The following is a 16,034-nucleotide window of genomic DNA, read 5'->3' as shown; positions in this document are numbered from 1 at the left end:
TTTAGGAAACGCATGATATAAAATTGCCTTTAATATTTGTGCCTGTTTTAGTTTAGGGTACTGTAGTACATGCATTAAGTGTTCTGTACTTTAAAGGGTAGTTTGTTAACAGTACTACGTACAAGGGAAGGTTTTAAAAGTCTGAATATACATGTTGAATAAATAGGTAAATATGGTGTCACTACTTCGCGGATTTTCACCTATCGCAGCCGCGTCTGGAACCTATCTACCGCGATAAACGAGGGTTCACTGTACTTAGCTTCCAAGACATGAAGATGGCAACGGTAAATTTTGAGATTGATGAAGTTCGAGTGGATACAAGTGATTTTTCCCTTAACTCGAACACTGCAAAACTGGCGAGGGTCAAAATCGTCACCCAGTATAGGGAGTTTACGTCTTATTTTTATAAGACGGCACTACTCGGGGATTATTCTGGCATTTGTTCCAAGTGTAGTGTCAGTGACAAGCATTATGTTTACAGTAACAAACTGAGGGTTTTTTTTTTTTTTTTTTTTTTTTTTTTTTTTTTTTTTTTGCGGAAGTTTTTTTTAAAGATCCAAATGATCCTGTGAAGATAATTTATGTTATATTAGCTTATTTTGCATACAGTGTACCGCAAAAAGAAAATTTGTCCCTTTAAAATAAAAAGATAGCGCCAACCAAACTTCCAAAGATTCCGACTTCAGTGAAAGCGAGTAAAGTAAGTACAGTACAGTACAGTACAGCTATATTTGTGTCCGTTAATGTATATAATGGGGTGAATGTAGTTCGTAGGGATAAGTGTAAACTTTATAATTAATTGTAAAATTAATTTCGCTCATAAAATATGATTGTATTGCCTTGCCAGGCGTGAAGCCTGTTGGGAAGCAAACACAGGTTAAGCTAAGAATACGGCAGTTTTTTTTGGGAGGGTTGCAGGCATCGTCAACCCCCCCCCCCCCTCTCCATAGGTGAAGACATGGCTCACATGTTAGGTTAAGTGGGGAAGTTTAGGCTATGTGTTGTTCTTGTGTAGGGGTTTTGTAGCACGACAGTCACGGCTACAAGCGACTAGAAAATGGGAATGAAATTCTCATTTCCTATGTGCGCAGGAGGCCATGGCCGTCGATATACAAAGGCTCCACTGCATTTCATGATAAATTTTACGTTATGTCTGTTTTACATGTCAGATTTTGTAATGGAGGAAATCAGGGGAGCCTCATGAAATATTTTCGTAAAATTAAATTTATGAATAATTGCCGGGGTAAAATTATTTCCCGAGGTCTTTTGATAGATTCAGAAATATTTTATAAAATGGAGGTATGAAGAAATATGTACCCTGTCTCATATTAACATATTATCAGTCAAGTCTAAACCTTGAGTATGAGAAACAGTCTTTGGAAGAACAACGCTCTGCAAAAGTATTGGGTACAAATGCTAAGCTTCGCTTATCGTTCTAATCATACAAATAGTTACCTTAGGCTTTTTATCAATTTCTTTACATTTTAATAGAGTAAATGTCATCTGTTCTGTCTTAGAATGGCGCAGTAGAACATGATGTGAGAGTATTATGTTGAAATCTTAAAAAATTAACCCATTTCACATTTAGATATACTGTATCATGAAACCATCATGAATATTAAGTGCTTCATTCGGGGGTTAGAGCTGTGAATTTTGAAAGATTTTCAAGTCGAAAATAAATTTGTTTAATCTATTTTGAAAAGGTTATTTATTCTATCTAAAGTAAAAATTGTGTTATAACACTTAGATTACAGTACTGTATAGTTAAGTGGTTTGATTAGGTTTTTTTTTTTAAATAAATAGAAATCTCAAAATGTTTATTGGACAAGGCCGTCTCGTGGTAAGTGATTGCCGCTAATGTTCACCCTTAACATCTGTCAATATATATCATCTGATCCTTAGTGAAAAATCAGTACAGTATATACTTTTATTACTAAATATAAAGTTGTTCCAACACTGAGTACTTACCTCGAACTACTTTCTTAGGAGAGTCTGGGAATCTCCTTAATCACCGACCAAGAATTTTGCGTAGTCCCCCCTCTCTCCGCTACCTCGCAGGGGCGCTCTGGGGCTGAAGGATACTCGCGCTGGGGCGACCCTGGGTCACGCGTGGGGTCGCGCTTGTTAGTCAGTAAGCGTCTGGTTGTGGCATTGATTGCATTTCGCCTCTCTCTCTCTCTTATCCCGGCCGTTCACCTTGTATTCTCATGTGTTCCCTTGTGTTCCTTTCTCTTGTGTACCACATGTTCCTGTTGTGTCCCTCACCTTTCCCTTGTGGGCTTGTGTCGTTTGCGTTCGCTTTACCATGGAATCTCAGCGTCGCTGTCCCGGGCCCCAAGCTGGTAAGTCTTGCGGGGCATGGCTCTCGTCGCCCGAGGTCGACATGCACACCTTGTGCTCCTCGTGTTGGGGGAAGAGATGTTCCCCGGCCTCCAAGTGCCCTGAGTGCGAGTCATGGCTGGAGCTCCAATGAACCCTTTACGCAAAGAAGAAGAAGAAGGCTTCCAAGAGGTTGCCGAAGAAGTCAGGTCTTTCTTCGCCGCTTACGTCGACCTCCGCCCAGTCTGAGAGGGGTTCTCTTTCGCCTTCTCCTACCCAGAGTAGGGGACGAGGTAAGTCCGTTTCGGCGAACCGGCCCATTGCCGTTCCCCATGAGTTTGATGTAGGGGATTCTGTGTCCAAGAGGCCTGTGCAGACAAGTGAGGGGTGCTAGTGTGGCGGGAGTGTGTGTGATAGACGAAGGCCTGGTGCCCACAGGACCCGTCGTAAGTGTAGACCCGGTGTGGGGGGGGCCCGAATCAGCGCCCACCCCCACGCCCGAATAGTGCTTTTCAGGTTCAGCGGGTTCTGGGGGTGGCCAGAACAAAGAAAGGCGGCCCACGTGCTCCTCGGACCCCGACTCCATCGTTTGGATGGCTCCTAGGATGCCCTTCAGGTCCCCCATGAGGCAGGAGGAGGATATCGAGGGTTGGTTCGCCCCTCGACCCGTCATCTGTTCACCCCCGGCGTCATCGGCCATGCTTCCGCCGGACTTCATGGAGGCCGTAACCCCGAGTACCAGACCCAGAACCCCCAGGAGGCTTGTGATAGAGACGGAGGATTCAGCTTCCTCGTATTCTTCTGACGAATTGTCCTACGACTCCTATTCGTCGGACAGCTACAGTATTCGAGACTCTAGGAGGAAGAGGAAGCGGTCCAGGAGGAGGAGATCAAGCCCACGCGACAGCCCGCCCAGGAAGAGGCAAGGTCCTCGAGGAGAGATTACCGTAGGAGGCTGTCACCGAAGAAGCGGTATGTTACCGTTGTCCGACATCGTCGAGAACCCAGCAGGTCGTTTGCCGCTCCAGTGCCTGCCTCGGTGACTGCTGGAGCCGCTCCCATTTCCCTGCACAGTGTCTCTTCGGCTCCACCCGCTCATCGGGTGCAGCCGTTGGCACACTCGTTACCCCGGCCTAGTAAGTTGGCGGCTCCACCCGTGTGTAGGGAACTCCAGCGGGTTAAGCACAGCTACGCAATCCCAGGATCTTTCGTCGCAGCGGTCCTGGCCAAGTTTCGGGATTCGCCGCTGCCACGACCATCAACCAGCGCCATGCGGGTGAGCCCGGGAGGGGGTAGACCCATGACGGCTACCTCCGCACCGGCGGCTCTACCCGTAACGGACGCACCCGCTCCATCACCTTACCAGGAGAGGAGGGAAGCCTCCGCGTTCAAGGAACCTTCCGACGCGGAGGTACGGTTAGTGGACGACCTAGTAGACTCAGGTGAGTGCTCTGCGGAAGAGGTCTCGTCCTATCGTAAGGTGCTTGCGGTCATCCGACGGCACCATAGGTTAGACGAGCCTCAACCAACAGCTGAACGAGCTTGGCTCTCAGGTCTGGTCAGGATGGTAGAGGATCCTGTCCGGAAGAAGCCGTCCCTGACCCTGCTATTAGCCCCCGATGTTGCCATGGGGATGGAGCACGTAGACCTTTACGTGTCAGGACCGAAGAATTCTTTGAGGGCGCAGGGCTCATTCAAACTCCTACCGGGTCTCAAGACCCAGAGAAAATTCTATGTACCTGACCGTCATCATTCAGAGCCCCGCACGTTGGAGGAAGTGGTCGCTACCCTGAACCAGGGCAACTCGGACGAGCGTAGCCTGAATGCTCTGGTGGTCTTTTCTCACAGGCGGAGGCCGCCATGATGGAGGTCACCGCTCAGGACATCATAAATGTGACCTCTTGGCTGGATTGGTGGGCCTGTACGCTAGCAGACTTCCAAATCTCGCACGACCTCTCAGTGCCGGACAACCAGGCTCTTCTGAAGGAATTGATCCGCTCGGGAGGTAAGACGATGAAATTCCTGACCTTTCCGTCCCTTACCCAGACGGCCAACTGGGTTCTGAGGAGAAAGGACACTGTCCTGAACAGACTATCCCACAGGCTCCCTGAGCGAGAAGCAAAGTTCCTGAGGAACTCTCCCGTCTGGGCTGAAACGGTGTTCCCTCTCCAGACGGTAGCGGAGACGATGGAGAGAGTCGGCAAGCTGAAGGGGTCAGCCGAGCCCAGGCAGCAGTTGCCAAGCGGCTCCTTGTGAGGAGACCTTCTGCGGATGGGACATACCCGCCTCCGCCCCCGGCTAGGCAGGAAGCTTCCGCCTCTTCGTGGCACCAGTCTCCTCGGCCCTCCAGGAGGAGTGGTACTCAACCTCAAACCGCCTATAGACCCAAGTTCTCAGGGTCAAGGAGAGGCTGGTCAAACCGCCTCCTTAGAAGGAGATAGGGAGAGAGGCCCCCTACACCTTCCCACGCCCCTGGTGAGGGGATGCCTCAAACATTATTGACAAGTATGGCGGGACAACGGGGCAGGCCCATGGACGGTGACTGTTCTCAGGGAGGGATACAGGATTCCCTTCCTGTCAGAGCCGCCTCCGTTGATCCCCAAACACCGAGCGGTACGGTTAGCTCCCAACGACTCTGAGAAGAAGACAGCCCTGCAGGCAGAGGTGGAGACTATGCTGGAGAAAAGAGCCCTGCAACCCGTGCACAAGCCGTCACCGGACTTCTACAGCAGGCTCCTCCTGGTGGAGAAGGCGATGGGAGGTTGGAGACCAGTAATCGACCTCTCGGCATTGAACAAGTTTATCAGGAAAACCCCCTTCAAGATGGACACGCCGAAGTCAGTGTTGGCAGCCTTGAGAAAAGGGAATTTCATGATGTCCATGGATCTCAAGGATGCCTACTTCCAGATTCCTGTTCACCCCTCCAGCAGGAAGTTTCTCAGAGTAAAGTGGGGCTCCCAGACTCTTCAATTTAGGACCCTCTGCTTCGGTCTGTCGACAGCCCTTCAAGTCTTCACGAGAGTCTTCGCCCTGGTCTCGACCTAGGCACACAAGCAGGCCATCAGGCTGATAAGGTACCTCGACGATTAGTTGCTGCTTTCAACCTCAGAGGTAGCCTTAAAAGATCAGGGCATACGCCTGGTGAATTTCTGCAAGGAGCTCGGGATAACAGTCAATCTCGGAAAAACCCAGCTAGTCCCCACCACCAGGATGACGTACCTGGGGATGGTGTTAGATTCCCAGTTGGTGAGAGCCTTCCCGTCCCAGGAGAGGCTAGACAACCTGGACCAGGTGATTCGTCTGTTCCTAGCCGGTACGCCGATGAGAGCCAAGGATTGGCAGAGATTAGTGGGTCACCTGGTCTCGTTTGAGAAGTTGGTTCTTCAGGGCAGGCTCAAGCTCAGACCGGTTCAGTGGAACCTGAAAGACCTCTGGTCAGTGGGAGGTTCCCCACAGAAGATAGTCCCGGTGTCCCCTTCCTCCAAGGATGCTCTCCTCTGGTGGTCCGACAGGAGGAATACGTTGAAAGGGATTCCATTCGGTTCCCCTCCTCCGGAGATGCTGCTCTTCACGGACGCATCGAAGGAGGGGTGGGGAGCGCACCTCCTCAAGGAAACAGCGGAGGGGAAATGGTCAGTGGAGGAAAAGACCCGGCACATCAATCTTCTGGAGCTCACGGCAGTGCAGAGGGCATTGGTAAGTTTCACCCGCCTCCTTCGGGGGAACTCGGTAGCCCTCGTGCGACAACGCCACGGTAGTAGCGTACATTAATAAACAAGGAGGTTTAAGGTCAAGGGAATTGTGCGATCTCACGGCTCAAGTCCTAGAGTGGGCCGAAAAGAACGACATTCCCCTACCGGCCAGATTCATCCCCGGAAAAAGGAATGTCCCGGCGGACGGACTAAGCAGGACAGGCCAAATAGTGGGATCGGAATGGTCCCTTCACCCCCAAGTGGTACAGGAAGTCCTCCGTCGTTGGGGCTCCCCAGTGATAGACATGTTCGCCACAAGACTAAACGCAAAGCTCCCCGTGTTCTGCTCCCCGGTACCGGATCCGACGGCAGCCTTGGAGGACGCCTTCCAGCACCCTTGGGACAACCTCAACGTCTACGCCTTTCCCCCCTTCGGGATGATCAGGCAGGTTCTCAACAGGTTAAGACAGTCAAAGTCCACAGAGATGACTTTGGTAGCGCCCTGGTGACCGGAGAGGGAGTGGTTCTTGGATCTTCAGGACCTAGCCACCCTTCCTTCGTGGCCCTTACCGGCAAGAGAAGACCTGCTAAGCCAACCACACTTCCAAAGGGTGCACGAAAACCCTCGGGCTGAGGTTACATGCGTGGAGGTTATCAAGCGGCTGTTAAGGAAGGAAGGCTTCTCGGACAAAGCAGCAGATAGGATGTCGGGGTATCTGCGGAAGTCCTCTTGCGTTGTATACCAAGCAAAATGGGCAACCTTTGTCAAGTGGTGTGCCACTCAGAATCTGCGGCCCTTGGACGTTTCGGTCCACAATATCGCGGACTTCTTGGTACACTTGAGGGATGACCTAGGAATCTCCATCCCAGCCATCAAAGGAGTTCGAGCGACACAAGGCCAGTGTTCCAACTCAAGGGCATCAATCTGGGGACCTCGCGTCACATCTTGATGCTCTTCAGGAGTTTTGAGCAAACTTGTGACCTCCGTACTTCGAGGGTTCCCCAGTGGGATGTAGCCAAGGTCCTCGAGGCCCTCTCACTGCCCCCGGATGAGCCTCTCAAGGATATCTTGGACAAGGATCTCACCCTCAAAGCCGTCTTCTTGCTAGCCCTGGCCTCAGCGAAACGGGTAAGCAAGCTCCACGGTCTGTCCTTCGAGGTGTCCCACTCGAAAGGGTGGAAGGACATGACATTCAAGTTCTTGCCGGAGTTCGTAGCAAAGACCCAGAACCCTGCAATTGCGGACCCTAGGTTCGAAGAATTCTCAATTCCGGCTATTCCGCGTTCGGACAACCCTAGTGACCTGGTCTTGTGTCCCGTAAGGACCGTCAGGAAGTACCTTAGTAGGACGGCCAAACTCAGACCGGCTGTGAAAAGTTTGTTTGTTTCCACAGGCTCGGTCAAGAAGGCAGTTTCCAAAAACACCATATCCTTCTGGCTGCGACAGGTGATGAAGAGGTCTTATGAGGGTGAGGGCTCCACGGTGCCTGGGACCCCGAGACCCCATGATATTATGGGCCTTAGCACGTCCTTAGCGTTTGGCACCAACATGGCGGTAGGCCAAATCTTACGTGCAGGCACTTGGGCTAGGCAGTCCACCTTTACAGCCCATTACCTCAAGGACTGTACGAGGAAGTCCCTGGATGCCTTCTCCATCGGGCCAGTCATTTCAGCCATGCAACAATTTTAGCAGTTTGGGCCCCGGGGTAGCCGTGGGAAGTAATCGCAAGCGACACAAGTTCCTCCTTACTATCCCACCTTCCTTGCTACCCTCTATTCCTTTACCCGAGACCCCATCCCTTATTCCCCATCCTTACATGAGAGAATGGGATGTTGGAACACATCATGTCTGGATTATGAATAAAAGGTGAGTTGTACATAAGGTAGACTTTTGCGTGCTTTCCCCTACTCTCCTACCTCTCCTTGAGTGTCCCAGACCTAGTCCCCTATCTAGGTCATGTACCCCAGCAAGTCTCGAGTATTCCGAACTGTAAGCCACTCCCTCCTCCTAAAGTATAAGTCTCCTAAGAAAGTAGTTCGAGGTAAGTACTCCGTGTTGGAACAAATGACAAATTTTAAGTAATTTGCATTTTTCCTAACAGTACTTACCTCGAACTACTTTCGGGTAAGGGCCCTCCCATCCTACCCCATCTTACAGGAGTTCGAGGAGTACTTAAACATACGCTTACTGACTAACAAGTGCGACCCCATGCGTGACCCAGGGTCGCCCCAGGGCGAGTATCCTTCCAACCTGGAGCGCCCCTGCGAGGTAGCGGAGAGAGGGGGAACTACGCAAAATTTTTGGTCGGTGATTAAGGAGATTCCCAGACTCTCCTAAGAAAGTAGTTCGAGGTAAGTACTGTTAGGAAAAATACAAATTACTTAAAATTTGTGATATTTTTATTAGGCCTGTAAGAATAATTTTCATCTGCTTCATAAGCCTTTTCATAAAACATAACTGTATTTTTCCTACAACAATAATAAATTCACCTAGGCCTACTAGTTCATGGCACAAATGCAGAAGGGCAAATAGAGTCTATTATGGGAAAGAAAATGTGATGAAAACCAATCTAAGGAATCCAGGACAAGTACTGTACAGTATTTCCAAAATTGTCATTTTTTTTTTCTGCAGTTAAAGCAGTATTACACCTATGTGAATTTTTATTGGTGTTTATGTTGATAAAGTAGAATTAGATTTGCGGCAGAAAGTACAAGCTAAAGTACGAGTATAGAAAGTAATTTGTCCCATATCTTATCAAAACCACATTCTGTCACCCAATCTCCTGTTGAAGCTAAAATTCACTCAGAAACACCCCCCCCACAATCTGTTTATGTTGCCTGGACTATTCAAATACAATACTGTACTGTACATTGATTTTCCGGGCTTAGATTTCATTAATTATGAAACCAACCCAAGGATGTTTTCCTCACCTATCTTAACCTTACTAACAGGCTTATTTAACCTGAGGCTCTGTCTCCGGATCCTATAGATATTCCTCTTACCTTGCCAAACGTTTCCCTTGGACCCCTATTGATTCTGACTAGTCTCTAGGACACTTGTTTAGATTTGTTGGAACTTTTTTATTTCTAAGCTTTTTTTTAATTAACTGGAGTAGAACATAGGCTAACTCATTTATCCGCAGGCACTCGGTGGTCTTTATGGAATTTTAAAATAATGACAGAACGGTTGAAGATGCAGTTATCAGAATTATAACTGAATAGCTATCAATGATCCTTCCATTTATCCTCATACAGTATAACCTTTACTCCATCTTGATAAATTTCTTTTTCAAAGTAATAATTACTTGGGTAAGTTTTTGATGAAGGTGTTTTGGTCTATTGATTGTATTGTATTCCTTTATTATGGTAAAAAATTTATATAAGTATATTATTTGTATTTCAGAGGGATATGCTCAACAGAAGTCCATTTGCACAGAGATGACGGAGACATTACTCTTACTGAGTGGACAAACCGTAATTCTAACAAGCGATGAAGCCGAGTCATTGGTACAGAATGGTGCTGCAGCCATACGGGGTATCAGCAGTCACGGAAGCGCATCCTTACAAGGGGCAGACTCCAAAGACATTTTTGTTCCCATCACAGCCACAGCATGTAACATTTCACAGTCGTCGGACATCCAGATCACTAATCCTCTTGATAGTCGTGGTCTCCAGTCAAATTTTGTCCAGGTGAAAGTGGATGGCAAGGAAATACCTGGATTTGTTCTTGATGGGAGTGGAAATACCGCATCTGGTCAAGATTCTGTAAATCATCAACAAAATGGTTATGGATTACTTACCTCAGATAAACATGCAAGTGCAACAGTTGTTACTACGGAGGCAAATGATACCATATCTTCTACAGAATTTTTACAGTTAGACAGAAGCTCAGCCACTAATGGAATCTCAAAATCATCCTCTTACAATAGCTCTAATAAAGAGAACTTCGGAAGGCAGGTATATCCTCTGTCATCAGGTGGCGACCTCATGCATACCCAAGTGGAACAACCATCCGTTGTGAGTGAACTTGGTGGCATTCATAGTATTGTAAAATTACCATTGGTCACAAATGATGTCCAGAATGTAGAGCATAATAACAAAGTACCTTCGGTAAATTCAGACAAACAGCCGGAGAGTGGTCACAGAATAGTTGCTATAATCCATGGGGATGATGGAAGCAGTCAGTCCATTGAAATTCCTGTTGATGGGGAGGCATACCAATTCAATGTTCCTCATCTCATGACGCAAGAAATCTCCGACTCTCAGCAGCTTACTGAATCGGATAAGAAATTGGAAGAAACAAGTATACCAGATCAAGGTATGGGTGACAATACGTCCCAAATTTTCAAGCTTAGTTGTAATGATGAAAGCTTACAGAGTAAATTGTCCAATAATACATCATTTTTTATTGGAGATAGTGGGGAGAAGGTCATTATAAACATTGCTAATAGCGAAGAAATATCCAACAAAAATAATGAAGTAGGTTTAGAACCTATTTTCATTATTCCTGATTATAGTACTGACAACAACATACCTACCATTCAAATTAGAAATACTGAATCTGATAATACTGTCAGTGGCTTAAGAAATGACAGTATTGGCCTGAAAGCATCGCCTGTAATGCCAAGCACTGAGGCCATGAATTATACAAGAACAGTGCCAGAAAAACGGCCCTCTGCGAAATCGCTCCTTTTTCCAAACACTAATCGGAGTGAGGACAAGCTGAGCAAAATGCTAAGATTTCAGAATCCAAACAAGAATTCTAACACTTCTCAGGCAAAGCATGGTGACTGGAAAAAGGTTATGACTAAAGTTCGCAGTGTTCCAAAAGTTCCTGGTAGTAAATACCTTAGAAATATTGCTAAACGGACCAAGTTTCAAAATCTTGCATCTCTGTTGGATGCAAAACAGTGTGAGGGAGGCTCTCTTTTGTTGAAAGATAGTGCTCCTGCCTCTGCTTCTCAGGTTAACGAAAGTATAGTTCGTGCTGTGGTTGCTGAATCTGGGACTTTTACAGGAAATTGTGAGGGAAATTTATTGCAGAATACTTCACATATAATGAATGGAAGCCCTCTTGGTAATGGAAAGGACGAAGCCCTACCTTCTCATCTATCATCTTGGAATTCTTCTATTATAAGTCCAGCTGTAAACATCTCACACAATAATGTGTGTAAAGAAGAAAAGCCCTTAACAATTAGAATCAGCACAGGTTCAATTTACGAAAGTGATGCAGCAACCAGAGGAGACATGGCATTCAGTCCAATACCATCAATAAAATGTGAAGGTAAGGAAATTATGTGTAGTTGAATCAGTTTCTGTTTGTCATCGTTAATAGGTCTTCATTTTGAATATTGGTGTTTTTATAAAACTTAGTGGCAAAGTTTTTTAAAGTTGATTTAATTTTGTCTTACCTATATAGTATGTGTTCAGTATTGTATTATTTTTCAATATTAAACTTACCCGATAATCATGTAGCTGTCAACTCCGTTGCCCGACAGAATTCTACGGGAGGGATACGCCAGCTATCACTATACTAGAAGGGGGTGTACTCACAAGCACCACCTGTGGCCAGGTACTACAGTACTTGTTGTTGACGCCACCTCACTTTTTCCTCTGTCGTGCTTCCGGCAAGACGTTCTTGGATACGCTTATGATTTTGGAGTATTGTTCACGGTTTGGTGAAGTATTTCTCTAAAATTTGCAGCTATTCGCTATACTGGAAACTTCTATATTAGCTTAGTTAGCTTTTGGAATTAATTTGATTAATTATGGTGACGAAGAGAGTATGAACTCTCTTTCACCTTTAAATGGCCGACCCTTCCCTTAGACGGAAGTGTTGGTGTCTAAGAGAGTATAGACTCTCTTTCTTAATTTTGGTAACAAAAGTTATAGATTTATTTTATATCTCTCCGCCTCTTATAGGCCTCTTCGATTAACTTCCTTTTTTTATAAACTTATTAAAATTAATTTTTATATTTGTTTATATTCGACCTTCCTAATAGTAGGCGGTCTTTTCTTGGTACCGAAGTTAATTAACATTGAGCCCGTCATTTCGGTTTTACCTGTTAACATATTATGCTATTTTAATGTCTTTGAAAGAATTTCTTTGATAGTCTCGTACTGTTTTCAAAGTTGAACTAACGTTTTGTTTTGTCTCTGCAGTTGTTGACGTTCAGAACGTTCAACTTGCGCTCTATCGTTACGATAGAGAAAGAATTTTCACGGTGTCACGTTGCAGTAAGAGTAACCGTGTCTAGCGTTTTGTTCATTCTTTCTTAACTTAATGGTTTTAATTCTAATAAAGGAACTTTTCATTTTGGGAAATATTTCAGTTTTTTCCTTTAACAATAATATGTTTTAACGATATATATGATTGGGCTCTTCTCTCAGGTTCTAAGTCAAGAGAGAGAGAGAGAGAGAGAGATAGAGACGGAGGGAGAAAGAGGAGGATAAACGTTTCATTCAAGCGAGTAACGTTGTTATCGTTTTTGCTCTTCTCCCTAGTCTCTTTAGGGGAAGAAGGTAAACGTTTCTAGAGTGATCTAGTGTTTGTCTCTTTCCAGCCACTGAATTATTTATCTTTCATTAGATTTTTCTGTTACATTGTAATTCTGTTTTCGCAATTACTAACTTTTGAGAAAGGATAGAATTGCGTGTTTCAGGTAAAAACCACTTAAAGTTTCGAGTTCAGTGAAATAAGTGCAAACAGAAAATCAAAGTGATAAGTGATTAGCGCAAAGTGTGTCAGTGTTGTGCGTGAGGGTACTTCTGTGCGTGCCAGTCGTCCTCCCAGTCCGGGACCTCTTGCAAGCTCCCAAGCCCAGGGGAGAAGCAATGTCGAAGGGCAAAAGGGTTCGGCAGGCCTTGATCGACGCACAGAAGTATCCTCGGTGGTTGCGGGCGTGTCTTACAGAGACCGTCACTCCCACCCGCAGACGATTGAGCCCTTATTTTGCTCGTCTGCAGAAGAAATTTAGGGGAGAAAACGCTGGTCTCAGGTCTCAAGACCTCTTAAACGTAAAGTCCAGACCTATGCCAGACGTACGAAGTTAGAGTTCAACAACCCGGGTGCAGTCATTGGGTTAGCTCTGACTCGCCGCAGTCATCAGTTGAATGCACTCCGCCTAAGAGGAGTAAGGTTCTGCCGCAACAGATCTCTGCTGTTAAGGCTTTACCTCAGCAGACCTTAGTGTCTGCCGACCCCAAGTTGACTCTACTGCAGTCCATGCAGTCACAACTTTCGGTCTTGATGCGTGAGTGTCGGGCTGAGAAGGTTGCGCCTCCGCTTGCGCTCGCTCCGCCTGCGCTCGCTCCGCCTGCGCTCCCTCCGCCTGCGCTCGCTCCGCCTGCGCTCGCTCCGCCTGCGCTCGCTCCGCCTGCGCTCGCTCCGCCTGCGCTCGCTCCGCCTGCGCTCGCTCCGCCTGACCGCAGTACCGCCTGCCAGGCGTACGATGTTGAGCCACGTTATGAGTTTACTGATCCCAGTGGTGTGCAGCTCCCTCCGCCTTCCTTAAGGCAACCTCAGCAATGGGAACAGGAGGCTTATACCTCTCTTCCTCCGCTTCCACTTGCTGTTCCACCAGTGAGGCAACACTCGCTTGAGGTACAACAACCTCTCCCATCCATGAGTCAGTCTCCTCAGCTCTCGCTGCAGCGAGCTCAACCCTCCTCAAGGCAAGCACCTCAACACCTTAGCCTTGCGCCTCAGGAGCCTCAACTTGCGAGACTTTTACTGCGTTCTGCGCAGCCACTACCTTTTCGCTCTCAGCTCACACCGCAGGAACCTCAACTCGTTCCTCAGGAACTTGCTACTGCGCATCCGCCAACCACTCAGCAAGCGCAACCCTTGAGTTCAGCCACTCATGCCAGGAGTCAGCCTCCTCCACCCATGCGCCTACCTTCTGCTACTTCTTTTGATCAGCCTTTGCAGACTGAGCCTCAGGTGTTCCCTCAACAGAGTCTTGAAGAGGAAACCACAACTATTGTTGTTCCAGCTCGTTCTGACTCTGCTGTTCAGCATACCTTACCTCCATTTTCAAACATTATGATAATGGAGGTTATTTGTATTACTTATAAAAATATATTTGTATTCCTTGCAATATATTTTTAACAATATCGCAAAATATGGCAAAAATATGAATCATGAGTTATGAATGTAAGGTAAATATTATGTTGATATTAAAACCCCATGCAAGCATGCATAAAGCACTCTAGCACTGGTCATGGAATTTCTGAGAAATGTTAAACGCCATGCACACGCTCTGCTTACCTTACAGCATGCTCTACATACAGCATGCTCTGCATACAGCATGCTCTGCATACAACATGCTCTGCATACAGCATGCTCTGCATTCAGCATGCTCTGCATACAACATGCTCTACATACAGCATGCTCTGCATACAGCATGCTCTGCATACAACATGCTCTGCATACAGCATGCTCTGCATTCAGCATGCTCTGCATACAACATGCTCTGCATACAGCATGCTCTGCATTCAGCATGCTCTGCATACAACATGCTCTACATACAGCATGCTCTGCATACAGCATACTCTGCATACAACATGCTCTGCATACCTTACCGCATGCTTCTCAGTCACACATCTTTGGTTGTTGCCAACTCACTAGACTGTCAAGCAGTTTCATAACGTTGCCTTCTAGTCTGCTGCTTTTGCACCAGTGAAACCCTCACTGAGAGAACTTAGCTTTTCTCGGATATGGTCCCTGTAGATGAGAAAGTGCTTTTCTCCCTCCTTCTGATATTCCCTTGAGGACTCTGTCATTTGGAGGGAGCCTTTAGCTGCGTAGCCTCCTATGGACTTTTATTTAAGCATAACATGCTTCCAGGGAAGGTAATGGTTCCACTTCAGTCGCTAATCCCGTCTGTTACCACACCTGCTCCCATAGACCTTGAGCTGTGTTGCAAGACATGCAGTCCAAGCTTAGTCCTTGTTAGAGGATTTTTTGTTTACGGAGTCAATGTGTCACGGGGAAGACGTTCAACAACCAGCAGAAGTGACTTGTTGTGACGCAGTGCGGCAACCTCAGCAACCCGATAAGGAGTTGTCTGTACGACCCAGACAGTCTAGACAGATTCGGGTTGTCACTGTACTTCCTCGCTTGCCCATGGTTGACAGTTCACAGACTGGGCAGCAGTACCATGATCTTGTGTCCGGCTCCGTCAGACGACTGGCTTTTAAGAGCTCCCACAAGTTGTCGCTGTCTGGAGATTTTCAAATGGACTATGGATCTGACCAAGGAACTGGGCCTCCTGGTCAATTTTGAGGAGTCTCAGCTCGTCCCATCCCAGACCATTGTCTCCTTGGGTATGGATCTTCAGAGTCGAGCTTTTCGGGCTTTTCCGTCGGCCCCAAGGATCTTCCAAGCCCTAGAATGCATCCAGAGCATGCTGAGAAGGAACCGATGCTCAGTCAGGTAGTGGATGAGTCTAACAGGGACACTTTCATCGCTGGCCCTGTTCATCGTGTTAGGGAGACTCCACCTCCCCCCCCTTCAGTATCATCTAGCTGCTCACTGGATAAAGGACATGACGCTAGAGACGGTCTCAGTTCCTGTTTCCGAAGAGAGGAGGTCTTCTCTCGCGTGGTGTAAGAACAGCTTTCTTCTCAAGGAAGTCTACCTTTGGCTGTTCAGATACACGACCGCCGTCTCCTCTCGGACGCATCAGACACGGGCTGGGGTGCGACTTTGGACGGACAAGAATGCTCGGGAACATGGAATCAGGAGCAAAGGACACTTCACATCAATTGCAAGGAGTTGTTGGCGGTTATTCTGGCCTTGATAAACTCCAAGTCCCTCCAGCTTAACAAAGTGGTGGAGGTGGACTCTGACAACACCACAGCCCTGGCTTACATCTTCAAGCAGGGAGGGACTCTTTCGTGGAAGTTGTTCTAGATCGCAAGGGACCTCCTCATCTGGTCTAAAGATCGAAAGCTAACTGGTAACGAGGTTCATTCAGGGCGGTATGAATGTCATGGCAGATCACCTCAGCCGGAAGGGTC

General features: G+C 47.1%; 1 protein-coding gene across 2 annotated transcripts in view; it reads left to right on the top strand.

The window, feature by feature from the left end:
* Positions 1–16,034, top strand: part of LOC137653757 (serine-rich adhesin for platelets-like) — an 81,010-nt gene that overhangs the window by 18,793 nt on the left and 46,183 nt on the right. For both annotated transcript variants that reach the window (XM_068387381.1, XM_068387382.1), the window contains exon 2: positions 9,415–11,295. In XM_068387381.1, coding sequence (XP_068243482.1) covers positions 9,450–11,295 — 1,846 coding nt within the window. In that variant the 5' untranslated portion in view covers positions 9,415–9,449. The remainder of the gene's footprint in view (positions 1–9,414; positions 11,296–16,034) is intronic.

The sequence above is a fragment of the Palaemon carinicauda genome, chromosome 14 (assembly GCF_036898095.1).
Source record: "Palaemon carinicauda isolate YSFRI2023 chromosome 14, ASM3689809v2, whole genome shotgun sequence".
Classification (NCBI taxonomy): domain Eukaryota; kingdom Metazoa; phylum Arthropoda; class Malacostraca; order Decapoda; family Palaemonidae; genus Palaemon; species Palaemon carinicauda.
The sequence above is the reverse complement of the archived record's forward strand: the minus strand, read 5'-3'. Positions and strand labels throughout refer to the sequence as shown.